The 16727-nt window shown below is 43.1% G+C and overlaps 1 protein-coding gene across 2 annotated transcripts in view; it reads left to right on the forward strand.

Annotated features, from left to right (window-relative positions):
- oxr1a (oxidation resistance 1a) overlaps positions 1-16727 on the forward strand; it is a 270847-nt gene that overhangs the window by 201867 nt on the left and 52253 nt on the right. For both annotated transcript variants that reach the window (XM_007902691.2, XM_007902692.2), the window contains exons 7-9: positions 7568-7720; positions 12987-13171; positions 15582-16399. In XM_007902691.2, coding sequence (XP_007900882.1) covers positions 7568-7720; positions 12987-13171; positions 15582-16399 — 1156 coding nt within the window. The remainder of the gene's footprint in view (positions 1-7567; positions 7721-12986; positions 13172-15581; positions 16400-16727) is intronic.

Consider the following 16727-nt stretch of genomic DNA (forward strand, 5'->3'; position numbering starts at 1 on the left):
AAATGTTTTTCTCACAGGAAGGGGACTATTCGGCCCATTGTGTCTGCTCCACTGTTACTTATGTGTTTTTAATTGTAATAATTGTTCTTACAATAATAATGAGAATAATCCTTGCATTTGATATACCACCTTTCAGATCGGGAGGACATCTCAATATGCTTGATGGGATTTTACTACAAACTGTAGTGACTGTGTATCTTGTAGGGAAATGCCTGATTAGTCCCACTTTTCAGATCTCTATTCATATCCCTTATTGCTTTTACCACTCTGGTACTTATCCAGTTCCCTTTTAACAGTTCTATTTACCAGCCTCAATACAGATAAATGCAAGGTACGGTAAAGTACGATTAGGAAAAGGGTATTCCATTGATGGGATAGAACTTGCCAAAGAGAAAGCTGAAAGAGATCTAAGATTGTAAAGTTGACTCTTCACTTACTATTTCAAAAACAAGCGAGGAAGCAATAAATAAAGCAAATAGGATGCTGGGCTATACTGCCAAATCTATTAAACTCAGATCCCCAAGTGTAGTAAAGCTGAAGCTGTACATTACTCTGTTCTGGCTGCACTGGAGTACTGGGTACAATTCTAATCAGTGCAACATAAGGACACTGCTCAGTTTCAGTGACCAGAGGAGAACACTTGGATTGATGCTCTTCAGCCTTGAGATGAGATGTATCAGAGGGGGTCTTATTAGATATGATTCAAATGAGATTAAAAACGTAAACTCAAAACAGTGTGTTCAGATATGCCAACGCAGCAGAACAAGAGAACATGGGTTCAGAGATGCAAGCGGCAATTTCAGGACAAATTTCCAAGAAGTATTTCTTTATCCAGAGGTTAATTAGCTATTGGAATGTGTTACAGGGAATGGTAGTGAGACCAGAATGCTGGACTCAGAAGATGCTGCTTTATGTTATAATAAGAAGACTGTATTCTGAAAGGATAAGATGAGCCTAAGGGCCCTGTTCATCTGAATTTCTCCTGTGATCTTGTGAGTTATTGAACATGTGTGAAAATCTCTACCAAACATGAGAGCTCAGGCCTCAGCAAGGTTACAGTGAGTACATCTGAGTGATGAATAGATTGCTGATATCTCAGGAATTCTGCACGAAAAACAAAATTCCCCTTTAATGCATCGGCAGTGAGTCACATTCAATTAATTGGGCACTTTTGAATTGCGTCGGTACATTTGAAACCTTAGTTAAGTGTTTGGTATCATGCTGTTCAAGTATTCTCATGGAAACTAGGGTAGCAAGATGATGTAGTTGCTGAGCTGCCTATTAATTTTGAAGAGGAATTAAAATCATTGAGTACTTGCAATTGTTTGTATGATTAAATGTTGGTTTTACTTTTGTGGTCGGAAGGGAAACCTTGTTGACTTGAGCATTTGCATTTAGAGTATCTGTTGTACATATACCCACAGTGGAGGTTTTCCAGGGCTGCAGTTTTTAATCAAAAGTTGGGTTTACTGCATGCTTGATAGAAACAGCATAAAATATATTTGTGCTGCTTTTTTGCAATGTAATAGCAGTGAATGCAAGGCAGTGTTCTTCACATGTTTCCCCTCATTTCCCTGCATTGATGTCTCTTTTGTTACTCCACCCCAAACCCCTCTCAATTTTTTTTCCTCTCCTTATCTGCTCTCCTTATCTGAAGGTCCTAAGGTACACTTGCACAGATGTTGGAACTCCTGATTCCTGATCAAAGTTTTGGTGGGAGTAATTTGACCATCAGTGGGCAAGGCAATTTGACCACTGGGGCATAACAGTTCAGATTGATCCTATCCCCTACCCAAGATGCATGTATGTACACACTTTGCAGCATGGATTTCAAAGTAAGTGAACACTGACTGATTTGTAGTATTTATTCTCTCACCTCTTCTCCAGTAATTTAAATAAAATGGAGGAATATAATTAGAAAATACAGGTACTGTTCGTTTGTGTTTAAAAACAACTATATCCAATTAACCGGCCACTGGAAATGGTGTCAGTTTGATTCACTTGGTAACTGGGTGGATTCACAGGATAAATAAGCTCAAGAAAAGCAATCTGATCAGCTTTGTGTAGCGAGACCCATGAATTAATGTTCCATATTTGGTGGTTATTAGAGCTATCGGTGTAACTGTGAATTTGACATCAGAATTAGTCCAGTTTATTAACGCCGCCTCCTCCTCCTCCTTGAGTGCTTGTGATGCCTATGGTGAGTGTGTGTGACCTTTGTGCAGAAATGACAGGCAAGATCAGAGCTGTAATATTAACAGCACAAGTTTTTAAAAGAATACCACTTTCATATTTAGTCTCAGTGTCAGGATTTGTGGAGTTAAATGGTGTAGTGGACACTTGCTTTGTCAGCACTCGCACTGCCCCCTTGTGGTTGTGATTGATTTTTCTTATTGAAGTCTTGTGAAATGTTGGTTTGATCGTCATAAATATCCTGTTTGCAGCTGACATATTTGGTGATTTTGGCTAAAATAATTTTTGGGGTCAGTTGCATGTTTGACACATGCGAAAACCCATCTCTATATGCTTGAGTAGCCAAACCAGATGAAGAGCTTTACATATCCGTGGAAATTTCTATTTGTCTGGAATGAAGACATTCAATCTCTCCTCTGAGGGACGCGTTCTGCTTAATTATTTCCAGAAAATGCTAGGTGCAGGTTGAGAAGAACCAAAGTTTGGGGATCCCAGAGTGACTTGGGGACACGCAGGAGGCCTGTGTTAGCTGACAAGGTTTGCTGAAAAGCATCATTATCAGTACTTGGCTCAGTCTCATTGTATGCTGGAGTTGTTTAGAAATAAAATTGCTTTGCATTATATGCGATTCCTGACATCACTCACTTGATAATTTGCATTAAATATAGTTACAAAAAATTATACCCCATATGTATGCTGAGCAATGTATAAAATCATCTTTCAAAGCAGCATGCAGGCCCCACTAAAATAACTATCTAATGGTGTTGACCCAGTTTTAAAGTGAAAGTGTGGTATTCACACAAAGATTTAGAAAATTGCCCCTTTTAGCTTCCACTGTCGTTTGCTTGAGAACTTTCTCTTCCTCATGATGTTCTCAACTACTTTTAGAAACATTTCTGCAACCTTTTTAACGCTAGTTTCTTGGTAAGGCAGAGGAAATGTTGAATTCATTATATGAGTGGTTGAGAAAAGTGACTGCTGTTTCTCAGTTGATTCTTCTTAAAGCTACAGTGCATAGGGAAATTCTAATTTTACTGAAAAAAGGTTGTGTCTCACAAATGGATTAAAGTAGGAACTGACAATAGCACAGACTCTGTCACTGAATGACCTCCAGGTGTGCTGGAAACTTAGACTCTGGAGGAGATTGAGTTGCTGTAGTCATTATTTGTTCACATATGCACAGACAACAACAACAACAAGATTGCATTTATAGAGCGCCTTTCAGGTCAGGAGGATATCCCAAGGCACTGGACATTTGGGTCGGGACCCGAGCATGGGGAAATGGTCAGGGTGAGGGGTGGGAAGGGAGGGAGCGAGGAAGGGGTAGAGAGTCGAGAGGGGAGCTGAAGGCACGGTTGAAGAGAAAGGTCTTGAGACCGGCCTTGAAGGAGGAAAGGGAGGAGGCGGCGAAGGCACTGGGGGATGGAGTTCCAGAGCCTGGGGCTGAGAGGCTGAAAGCCCGGCCACCGATGGTAGGGCGGTTGGGGCGGGGGATGTGGAGCAGACCGGAGCCAGAGGAACGGAGGGTACGGGCAGGTAGGTAGGGGGATAGTAGGTCGGAGAGGTAGGAGGGAGCAAGGCCGTGAATGGCCTTGTAGGTGAGGATGAGGATCTTGAAATCGATCCTCTGGGGGATGGGGAGCCAGTGGAGGCGAGCGAGGGTGGGAGTGATGTGGTCGCGAAGCCTGGTGCGGGACAGTACACGAGCTGCAGAGTTCTGAATGACCTGCAGCTTGTGGAGGGAGGTGCGGGAAGGCCGGCGAGGAGAGAGTTCCCATAGTCCAGCCTTGAGGTGATAAAGGCGTGGACCAGAGTTTCAGCAGCGTGAGGGGTGAGGTAGTGCCGTAGTCTGGCGATATTCCGGAGGTGATGGAAGGCGGTGCCAGTTGTGGCGCGGATATGGGGAAGAAAGGACAGCTCAGGGTCGAACAGAACCCGAGGTTCCTGACTGGCTTTGAGAGGTGGAGAGTGCAGCCTTGGATGCTGATGGTGTCAGCGCCTGAGGTGCGGAGGCGCTGACGTGAGCCAATCAGGAGGGCCTCAGTTTTGCGCACGTTGAGCTGAAGAAAGTTGTCTCTCGTCCAGGACTCGATGTCGGACAGGCAGCTGTCAGGACATCGGTGGTCGTGGAGTTGAGGGTAGAGGAGGAAAGGTAGAGTTGGGTGTCATCCGCATACATGTGGAAGTTAACCCCATGTCTGCGGATGATGTCACCAAGGGGGAGCATATAGAGGGTGAAGAGGAGGGGACCGAGGACAGAGCCCTGAGGGACACCGCACGAGACAGTGCGGGGGGTGGAGGAAAAGCCGTTTGCAGAGACAAAATGAAGACGGTGGGAGAGGTACGACCTAAACCACTCAAGGACAGGGCCTTGAAGGTTGAGGTGGGAGGACAAGCGGTGGAGGAGGATAGCGTGGTCGACCGTATCGAATGCTGCCGATAGGTCGAGGAGGACGAGGAGGCAGAGGGAGCCCTGGTCACAGATGGTCAGGATGTCATTGGTGACCTTGACCAGGGCAGTTTCTGTGCTATGGGCAGCACGGAAACCCGACTGGAGGGGTTCGAAAAGTGAGTGGGTGGAGAGGAAAGAGCGCAGTTGGGAGGCGACAACTCTTTCAAGGACCTTGGACAGGAAGGGGAGGTTGGAGATGGGCCGGTAGCTTGATAGCTGCGACGCATCAAGGGAGGGTTTTTTCAATGTGGGAGTGATGGTGGCAGTTTTAAGGGGAATGGGAACAGAGTCAGAGGAGAGGGACAGGTTAATAGTGTCTGTGAGAAGTGGGGCAAGGAGGTGGAGCTGAGAGATAAGGAGTGGAGTGGGGATGGGGTCCAGGGAGCAGGTGGTGGGTTTCAATAACAGGATGAGTTTGGTGACAGAGGGTGGGGAAACGGGTTCGAAGGTGTGTAGGGGAGGATGGGTAGGAGTCGGAGTGTGGGAGGGAAGGGGTGGGGGGTGGGTGGAAGTTGGAGGGGCAGTGACCGCGGAGCGGATTCCCTTGATTTTGGATTCAAGGAAATCCAGCATCTCCTCGCAGTGAAGGTTGGAGGAGATGACCTGCGCAGGTGGCGGGGGGGACGGAGGAGTCGGGATGTGGTGGAGAACAGAAGCTTCGTCTCCAGGATTATCCTGGAGTAGAAGGACGACATGGCCGAGGCTAGAGTGGAGCGGTAGATTTTGAGGAGGTCCAGCCAGATTTGCCGGTGGACTGTTAGGCCAGATTTGAGGCAGGTGCGTTCAGTGGCCCGCACCTGGCTCTTCAGTGAGACCATAACTGTGGAATGCATGAAGGAAAAAATGTGCTTTTTGTTGTTCTGTTTATTCCTATGCTTGTTTGCTCAGGAGGAGTGAAGTTTCTATCAACCTCGTGAATCTTCGCTGCCTCGCCTTCAGCGCTTTTATATCTGTACATATATTTTACATCACGAGGAGCCAGAAACTGCACACAATATTCAAACTGTGGCCTGACCAACTTTGAATTCGCATGTCAAAGTTGGTCTGGGCTGACACTCCAGTGCGTGTTGGGGGGAGGGGGTGCTGAATTGTTGGAATTGCCACAAATATACAGTCAATTCACTTTACAGTGTGTTCTGTGAAGCGCTTTGGGACGTCCTCCCGACGTGAAAAGCGCTATATCAAATGCAAGGATTATTATTATTATCATCTGTTATATGTGACGTTTAACCATGATCCTGTCTTCCAGTTCAGGTATTCTTTAAAGATCCCATGCCACTATTTGAAAAGAGAAGTGACCAATTTATGATTATTTTGTTTTTTTTCTTGAGGGTGGTCTGCCTGTCCATTCACCATGTCTCACACTTACTGTCGTGAAGAGTTTTTTCTCCCATCTTAACAGCGTCATTATCTAACTGAAATTGATTTATTTTAGTTACGTTCCAGTAGTTTCTTGTTTATTTACAGCATGTCATGGATACGCTGTGGCAATGATGTTTATGTAGCATTATTTTTCAATGCCTGCTGATCATTTTTATTAGATTATGTTGTTAGCGAGCATAAAGCATTCTATTCTCTTACTAAAATGACCATCTAATTGGTGTATGGCTTGTGCTGCATAGATTAGATTAAGGATATAACCAGTATGACAGATTTTGAGCCACCTTTTGTGCTGTGCTTCCTGTAATGCATAAAGGAAAAAAAATGTTTTCTGTTGATGTGTGTGTTCCTGATTTTCTGTACGCTCAGAAGGATTGAAGGCCATTAAAGATGTAGCTGAGGTGTTTGATAGAGCTGTGTCTCCAGCTCTAATGCAAGTTTTTATTTCAAAACTAAAATGCTAGCACCCGAGGCAGGGAGAGGCATTTGAATATCCGGCAACCTTTTTCTCGGTTCTGCTATTGTTTTAGCATCAATATGAAAAAGAAATATAAATGCGAGGAACAAAAGTCACCCATTTCTGACTGTTCAGCCTCCAGGATTAATGGCAATAACTAGTGGCAACGCAGGAGGCAACTGTCAGTAAAAATGTCAGTGGGCAGCGGTTAAAAAAAATGGTAGTGGATTGAACTGCAGTTTACAGCCAAGTAGCTCACTGGTTCCAATCAGTGATGCATTCAGAAAACTGCTATTCGGTCAGTGATGCTGATTCAGTCAAAACCACTCCCAATAATTCCAGTATCAGTTAGTAAAGCACAATAGTAACAATCCTTGTACCTGATGCAACATGTTGAAATGTTTCAAAGCATTTCATGAGGTTTTACTGTAAAGTGTAGTGACTGTATATTTGTAGCCACAGGTCTGTGCTGAGTTTGCTGATCTCAGCTGGGGCTGGTAAATGGGGATAATAAATTGGTCCCAGCCATCCCAGGGTTAGGGAGGGGAAAACCAACCTTGGACCCTGCTCTTGATTTCTTTAGCACCCTCTATTGGTTTTGTGGGTTCAGGCAGATGGATAGGGAGAGGTCAGGTTTGGTTGTGTCCTCTATAGTCAAGTGGCTGCCGACTCACTGCCGAGGCTCACACATGAACATAGGCCACTTGGGCGGGTCTGAGGGCAATCAGTTCCCCCCAAGAGAAGAGCAGACCAGAAACAGGGAAGCATATGCCACTGGGGGGAAAGTAGAAAAATAATTGGACACACTAAATTTTAAAAGAAAGAAATATCAGCAAGTTCAACCATCTCTGTTTCACTGTGAGTCAGTCCACAACAGCAGGTGTGCTGTTGTCAATGGACTCACCATGTAAACCCAGTGGAAGAGGACACACAAAGGGGATTTCTTTATGTGGGGTTCCCTCCTCATAATGTAAGTTAATTAAGTTGGATGACGACACCACTTCTTACATTACTCCCAGGGATTACTTACATTCTGTGTTACTCCAGCGACCAGACGCCAATGAATGAAACCTTTGTGATTTCAGGACCTGGAAGGAGGTCACCACAAAGAGTCCACCTCCGCTCCGGCACTCGCCAGCACCCGGCCCGCAAGAGTGGTGTCATCCACCTCCGAGGAAGAGGAAGCCTTCACTGAGAAATTCCTCAAGATCGTGTGCAGATATATTACTGACGGCAAGGTAACAGTTGGCTTTGTCACTCTCGTTCTCGCTGGTCAAAGTTAAATTGAAATGACGAGCTTTATAAAATGTAGGAAAATGCTAAGTATTTTCTTTATATATTTAAAAAAAACTCCAGCTTGTTTCTTTGTTTCTAGTGAATCTTTCTCTAATTTTCTCTCCCACTCTCCGAAAATCATTTGACTCATTTTTCCTTCTAATGAGCAATGGGCACTAATTGCTCTGTTGTCCTTCACACCATTATTTCAAAACGAGACGTGGCAGTCTGTANTTTTTTTTGGAGGAGGGGGAATGAGAGGGAGGGCAACACAGCCTAGCCTGATTATGTCCTCACTCAACTGACCAAATGCCCGCTCTGCTGAAGATGTCAGAATGGGAACCTGATCATTTTTAAGTTCTCTCTAATAGACCCATGTTTGCTGAGGCCAATTATAGCACTTCTACTGCTGTCTACTCTTTACAGACAGGCTAACATGTATGATTTTATATGTTGTAGGATTGAACTCTATACTGCCACTTCAAAAGCCACAGAAATGCTCCGGGAACCACTTGATGAGGAAGTCAGTGGGAATTTCATAGCACAGCTTTACATAACATTACATAAATAGAATTCCCTACATACAGTATACAGCACCAAAATCAGTACCTAAACAGTACCCAGCGCAGCTAGTTGGTACTGGTGTTCATATTTCAAAAAAATACAAGTGCAGTTTGGCTTCCTGAGCTATGATGCAGGAACGCTGATTCTAATTTCACATAAGGAGTATAAGCATTGGTAGATAAACCCTGATGTTTGCACACCTTATAGAGATAGAACTGGCATGTCCATGGCTTTGGTTAGGAAACTGAACTGGCTTTGTTTGGCATGTTTCAACCTCTTTCCCCTATGAAAACACACACACACACAGATGGAACAATGTACAGTCAGACCCCATTGCACCCATCCTTCATTATAGGAGTGATGCTTGCCTTGGGTGGCACCCTGTGCAAAAGTTCTGATTTACCTCCAGTAGAATCATGTATAATTATTACTGCTTGGGGCCTCTGATTTGCTTGGGGGACATAGTGCTATTGCATGGCTTATACTGTCCTAACACTGTCCCTGCTTCAGTATGGCACAAGCCCATTTATAATACAGCTGCACCATGGACTCACATATAGTATATTCAAAAAGCTGTCTGCTTCTAGTATTTACTGACCAGCTTCCTATCCATTAGCTTGCAGGTACAGAGTGCTTCCCAGGAAGAGCAGCATCCTAGCAATCACAGGGAGCATTCTCGAGAAAGGTCACCACTGACCCAGCTTCTTGCGTGGGCAAGCCCGAACAATCGGGTTATAATCAGATTGTATCTGTGTAGTGAAAATCAACAAAAAAGAGTTTTGCAAGTCAAATCAAATTCTGATATTCATACAGCTAAGAGCTAAGTTGGGATTCAAAGTCATGTTGGATGTTGGTTCCCCGGGTGTTCCAAACCACATTTGTTTGGATTATGTAATGGGAGATTGACTGTGTTTGGCTGGAGCTTTTTGCACCATCTGTCTCACAAATCCCGACCCACTATTGCTCACAATCTCAGCCGTGACTTCATGAACAGAAGAGGGTATGGGCCGAGAAAAGGCCATTTTAACCCATTCAGCCCATTCTCTCAATTTCTCTCCATTGTGGACTATCCTAATCCTCTCCAGCTAAGAATGGAAACCAACCACAAATTCAACCTACAGGACAATGGAGCCAAAATCCAGAACATAAATCCTAACAATTTGCATTTGTTCTAGTCAGCTTTATTCTACAGGTACGTCATCTGTGTTCCCAAGCAACATGAGAATCCTCACATTCCATAGCATATTTGTCCATGCTTGCTCCTTGCATCTTTTCCTTGAACATATGCTTCTTTGACTCTATCTGTCAGCTTGGTTCAGTGGTAGACACTCGCGCCTCTGGGTTAGAAGGCTGTGGGCTTGAGATCCACCTCAGGATTTTGAACTCACATAGTCTAGACCGACGGCCCATTGTAGTGCTGGGGGAGTGTTGCATTGTTGGAAGTGCTGTCCTCCAGATGAGACTTTAAACCGAGGACCCGTCTTCCTATTCAGAAAGACGTTAAAGTTCCCATGGCACTATTTGAATCGAGAAAGGAGTTCTGATCAACAATCACTGAAATAAAATTGGTAATTCACTTGGCTGTTTGTGGGACTTTGCTGTGTGCAAAATAGTCTGCTGCATTCGCCCACAAAATACACAGTCACTCCACTTTGCAGTGTATCCTGTTACACTCTTTGGGTCTCCTCCAAACATGAAACGCACTAGGCCAAATGTTAGGATTATCATTACTATGACTAGTATTTCTGGATAAGTTTCTACTGGTAGTTCATTACAAATGTGACTCTTTAAGAGAGTTTTTATTATATAATGTTTAGGTATTTTTAATGCAATTATTTCTTTGATGGGTTTCCTTTTCGAGGGTCTCACTGAGCTGAATATCAAATCTTGAGAGAGAGGAAAACCTGCTCCAAGGCCTTAGGTGATGGGCCATCCCCAGTGTCTGCTTCAAGGTGCACAGGAGCTCCTTGGCTTCATCTTGTCACCTCCTCGGCAACAGAGATCAGTGATTCCTCTTATTGAGGTCAAACTCTTTTCCCAGTTTTACTCTAGTCTTCTGACCTTTAAATAAACCCCAGCCTAATACTGTATTACTGTTAATAGTGGTTGTGAGGAATGCCCGTGGAAATCAAATGTTTTCACACAAGTGTAGCACTGCAAGTTTGCCATTGCGTAACACATTGACTGGTTGCTTTTTTCACTGATGTATTAACTAACAAATTACTGGTTTCAATCTTCACCCCTGCATCCTCTGCAGTGTAAAGTGCTTAAAAATACATTTCTATCTTTGTTTTATTAAAACACTTCACATGTTTGTAACAACCAACTTGATCATATATCTCTATGTTTATATATACATTGGCAACTTTCCCTTTCCTTTCTCAACTCTATCTCTGCCTCCAACCTTAATTCCAGGAACACTGCTGATCTGACTGATTGCCAATTGGACATCAAGTCCTGGATGAGAACAAACTTTCTCCAGTTGGGTGTCAACAAGACAGATGCCCTCCTGCTTGGCTCCCATCAATGCTTTTTCATTTTAGACACTGATATCCACATGGATGCACACTCTACCTCATAAAATCAGAGCAAATCCTTGGTGTCTTGTTCGACTCGCAACTGTCCTTTGAACTCCAAATTCAGTTGACTAGTTCAACTTTCTCCCACCTCCTCAACATTGCCCGTATCCCCCAACAACCTCTTCCCTTGGGCCACCGAGACCCTTGACCATGCTTTTATCATATCCAGGCTTGACTATGCTAATCCACCACTTGTCAATTCTTCCCTCCACAAGCTGCAGATCATTCAGAACTCTGCAACTCGTGTCCTCGCTCTCACACAATGCTCTGCAAACCTACCAACCCCCATCCTTGCCCGACTCCACTGGCTCCCTCCCTCCGCTAGGCAGGCACTAGCTTGCTTCACGTTCCCCCATCCTGCTCACTTGGTCAAGCTTTCAGCCTTTCTACTCCAACTCTCTGAATTCCATCCCAGAGTCTGTTCGCTTCAACCCTTCTCTTGTCTCCTTCAAGGTCTGTCTCCAGACCTTCTCCTTCGACTGGACTTTGAGTAATCTTCCCACTGCCACGCCCCCATAACCACCACCCTCCCGAACCCAACCCATGCTTGGGTGCAAACCCTAAATTGTCCAGTGACTTAGGAAGGTCTCCCAATGTGAAAGGCGCTATATAAATGCAATTTGTTGTTGTTGTTGTTTAAGACTCCTTACAATACAGTCTTTTGATGGTTGAGTAGAAACTACCAATTTGTAGGCTCCCTCAAAGAACAGAGTCTCTTCCGCTGTCCTGGCCAGCAATTCCCCCAGAGAGGAAAAAAGTGATCATTCACTTTGTGGCTGTTTTGTTAGACAATGCTGTGTGTAAATTTGCCTTGGCATTTGCCTACAAAATGCAGTTGCACTTTTCATTAAATCCTGTGAAGTGCTTTGAAGCATTATGATGACTAGATAAGGCACCATAACAACTCAAGGATTATTATTATATTTTTCCTTGCAGATGAAAAATAGTTTCTCCTATCCTTTCCTTTTTAATATGGGTGAAATTGGAACATGTCATTTTTGAACTTTACTGAAAGGTCAGACTTTGAAAGGTTCCCAAGAGATTGATTAGCAGCCGGAACCCGCTGCGTTATCCGGCTTTGGGTTGAGATTTTTCTTGTTCTATTGCCTTTGTGTTATTTCGTGTATGGAAAAAGGTGTATTCCTCCCAGGCTGTGACATTTCTGTTGCCATTAAACATCATTAATATCCATGCCCCCAGCAGGCAGCTGGCGGAAGCAGCCTTGACGAGTTAGATCCCGCTAATGGAGAGAATTCCTGAGTGTTGATCAAACAGATTTTTTTCTTCTTTGTTTAACATTTGCCAACCATTTGTGGTACATTTCACACAATAGAGTGTCGCAGTAGCCTTTATTCAGAAAGATTCTACATTGACAGTGTGCAACATTTTGCCCAGTTGAACATTTTGAATTAAATTTTCCCATATTTCAAAAAAAAATCTTTGAGCACATAATTTGGGTTGGCACTTCATTGCAGTACTGAAGGGATACAGCTTGTCAGAGATGCCATCCTCAGAAGAGACATAGAAAGCTAAGGACCTACCTGTTTGTGCTAAGGATTGAGCTGGCTGTTAAAGATTACATCGCACTATTTCAAAGAAGAACAAGAAGCTCGGCTGGAGTCCCAGCCATATTCTTCCCTCATCAAAATTCACTAAATCGATTCATTAGATATTTATCTCATTGATGTCTTTGGAACATTGCTGCTACAGACTAGCTGCTTACAGTCACTACACTTCAAAGTACCTCGTTGAGTGAAGGGCTTTGAAATGTTTTGATGGGATAAGTCACTGTATCAAATGCAAGAATTTTTTTAGTGACTAAAAAATAAACATATAAAAATAAATATAAGTAAACATAGTCAGTGTGTTGCTTTCACTGATTGTCTCTGTATACAGCCCAGCATTTCCCAGCTGAACAGTTTAGGTGACGTATTGCCTATACACTGCTTGAAAGAGGTGTGTGAAGTACAGACAGACGGGAAGGAGCATTATTGGAAAAGAAGGCATAAAAAGAATTTCTCTTAGTCGAATGCAGTATGAGCTTTCAGTGGAGCGTGTGTGTTGACACTTTCTCTTTTTATTGCAGGGAGCAGTCAGTGGTGTGCTCCTGATAACCCCAAACAACATCATGTTCGACCCCCACAAGAATGACCCTTTAGTGCAGGAGAATGGCTGCGAGGAGTACGGCATCATGTGTCCAATGGACGAGGTCGTTTCAGCCGCTCTGTACAGAGATATTCAGGACAGTAAAATCAAAGAATCTTTACCTCCGTAAGATCCAACGTTGTTTATTATCTACTAAATATTCTGTACTGTAACACTCAGCATCACCTGTAGTGCACCACATCGTATCAGTATGTGAGGCCAGGGGCGTATATAATTAAAAGGGCATGTTTGTTTTGTGGTGTTAACTTCCTGGAGTTTGTATTCTTATATTTGCCACTTTCGTCTTTAGTTCACGTAACCCCATTCCTACCCCTCTATGGGCTGTCATTTTAAGCCCACTTCCTCCTTTTACTCTGATCTATCATTGTCCTCCCACATTGTACCAACCCAAGCCCTTGCAAAATTCAGATGGATTGCCTTATATTTTACTTATGAACTTCAGGCTACAAGTCTGATCAACAACTAGAGTTCCCATCTATTCAAGGGAACATTGAAGAACCAGTGATGCTATTTGAAAAGAGAAGGGAGTTTCTCCTTGTGTCCTGGCCAACAATCAGATAAATTGGTCAATTATTTCTGGGCTGTTTGTTAGGATCTCAGTATGTGTAAATTGGTACATTTGCCTATAACAATAGTTATTGCAACTTGACAACAATTTCTTGTGAATCTCTTTATGAGACGATTTGGGCTTTCTGTATCATATGCAACAATTATTATCACAGCTTCTTTCTGCTGTCTGACTTGGTTTTTTTGGAAAACATCATTATCAACATTGCACTTACCCCTTTAGAACCCGAACGCTTCTAACTTCTTCCTTGTCCTTTTTTTCTTTCTTGTTGTCTATCCTACATAGGTGTCTCCCAGTCCATTATCATAGTTCAATAAGTGTCGCACCAAAATATTAACCTATTTTTCTTCTTTCAGATACTGATTGACCTGCTGTAGATTTCCAGCATTTCCAATATTTGCAATTTGTTTCTCTCTTTGTTTGATTAAGAAAGGCCTTTGTTTCATCTGAATCTAAAATGTCTGTCAGATTCTATCATTGAATTTTTATTTTAAGTAACGGGATCCAACATTCCTAGGGGAGAGGGTACTTTTGAAGTGCACTTATAATCAGAAATTCTCTTGTTAACACACATTGTAAGATTCCCTACACTTAGCAACTTTGCAGAAAAGGTTGCTATTGTTACTGATGGCTTCTCTGTACAGGGAGTTCTCCCAGCTTTAGTAATTGCTAATTCATTTAATCATTGTTCATTTCCACATTCTGCCATGGAGACTTCTGAACATCCTTTTCAGGTTATATGAAGCTGACATATTGGGTTTTCAGCCTTGAGTTATTGCTCGATAAAGTGTCTGCCATTCCTTATACTGCTCTATTTAGCAAGATTGCAACTCGATTTCAAAACAACAATTCACATTTACATAGCGCCTTTCTAGTTGGGAAGACATCTCAAAGGGCTTTGTATAACTGACTGGGAACCTGAACTGTGTGGGGGAAGGAGGGTAGCTAAGGGGAAATATGGCAGAAAGCACAGTTGTAGAGATGAGTTTTAAGGCACATTTTTAAAGTGGTGAGGGAGAGGGAAGGCATAATGACTCAAGGATAGAGTTTCAGAAATTGGGGATAGAGTCATCAAAGGCTCAACTACAGAAGAATGAATAAAAGGGGGGACGTGAAGCAGGCTAGTGTTTGCTTAATAATAATAATCCTTGCATTTGATGTAGCACCTAATCACGTCTCTTGAGCCTCAGAGCTCCACCCTGCACTGCATGGTAATCCCTTTTTAATTCCTAGCTCTGCCACTCTCTTCAGCCTCAGCCTGCCTAGCTTAGCAGAAGAAATGGCTAGGGCAGTCACCAGTATAATTGAGTTAGATTTTAACCAGTTAAATTTGTTTTTAAATAACAATAATAAATAATAATAATTTTGTCCTTTCCTGTAATTTTATTTTTATAAAGTGTGTCACCAGATTTGAGGAAATTATGAGAATATGCGATATAACATATAGGTATTTTCAAATACGGATAATTTTGGGATTGAGAGATATTTTGATGTCCTGACGTATCTGCTTGTTTAGGTGAATATTAAAAGATCTCACAGCACTATTCAAAAAGAGAAGGGAGTTTCACCCAGTGTCCTGGCCAGCGCTACCCCAGATAATATAGGTCAATCACGCCATGGATGTTTGTGGGACATTGCTATATGCAACTTGCCTGCTGCATTTGCCCAAAGGTACACATTCCACTGCACTTTACTGTATATTTTGTGAAGGGCTTTGGGATGTGGTGACATGAAAGGTGCTAAAGCGAATGGAAAATGCAAGGATTATTATGAAATTGCAATGTGTGATATAGTAATCAACACATCAGGGAAAATCTGCATTAAGTATTGATTTTGAATGATGGGTTAATTAGCACAATTTTCATCCCATAATAATTATGTTTTGTAGCACATTCATGATTGCTCTCTGAATATATTTTGACCACTGTTTTCCCTTCTTTCGATCAGTGATCTGGAATACTCTGCCTCCACCAAGGATACATCCCAATCAAACAAAAGAACAAGAAGCAATACAGACGAAACAGACTCTAAACTAAGAGATACAGGGAATGATAGCACCAGTACAGCTCCCCGCAGCACAGAGGAGTCCTTGTCTGAAGATGTCTTCACCGAATCGGAACTCTCCCCTATCCATGAGGAACATGTTTCATCTGACGAACTTCGACGCGAAAAATCATCAGGCGACTCCTCGGAGTCTGTGCAGACAATAAACCAGTCTGCTGCAGAGAGCAGTCAGGATCCCTTGTCTGCTCTGGAATCAGATGTGGCTGGACAAGTCAGAGTTGAAAAGCAATTGGCTCCTGACAGTCTCTCTACAGGTCATGAACCTGAGAAGTCTCAGTTAGCTGAAGTGAAAGGACAAGGGAGTAAACCTGTTGAAATGCCCCAAAACAAGAATGAACATGATGAAAATCTTTATAGTAGTGCAAGTCAGGGAGGTGAAGATAAGTGTTCCACACTTCATGGTGGCTTGGTTATTGAACAAAAAGTTTCTGAAGCTCAGGAGTTGAACTTACCACACAGTGCAAGTCAGGGCTCATCTGCCGCAGAATCCTCAGGCCTGAGTGAGAAAGAGAACATCGATCAGACCAAGAAAATGGGGAAAGAACACCTGCGGGATTCTGAGATGGATGTTGAAGAGCTCCGAAAGCTGTGGAAGAGCCACACTATGCAACAGACCAAGGAACAAAGGGAAACAATGCAGCAGGTCGCCAACAACGAAGTAAACCCCAAAACTGGAAAAGTTCCTGAAGGTCCTTTAGAAGGTATAGTGACCACCATTAAACTTTCTGTTGAGGTATTGCCATTTGGAATTGCAGATTGGGATATCGGCATCTTGTGCCACAGAGTGGGCTGAATGTGAGTTCCACCGCACGCTCTCGAATATGAGGAATTATTTTCTCAACCGTGTCATTGGATGGTGCCTAACAGAGATCTCACACTGCCATCCCCTGTAGAGATAAGATAGAATTTACATTTATATGGCAACTTTCACGTTTGGAGGACGTTTTATAAGCGTTTCACAGTGCTAGATGGGCACTGAGACGGAGGGAGGTGGGGAGAGGAAAGATGGTGAAAGCATTTTCAAAGATG

The sequence above is a fragment of the Callorhinchus milii genome, unplaced genomic scaffold, assembly GCF_018977255.1.
Source record: "Callorhinchus milii isolate IMCB2004 unplaced genomic scaffold, IMCB_Cmil_1.0 Scaffold2, whole genome shotgun sequence".
NCBI classification, from domain to species: Eukaryota; Metazoa; Chordata; class Chondrichthyes; order Chimaeriformes; family Callorhinchidae; genus Callorhinchus; species Callorhinchus milii.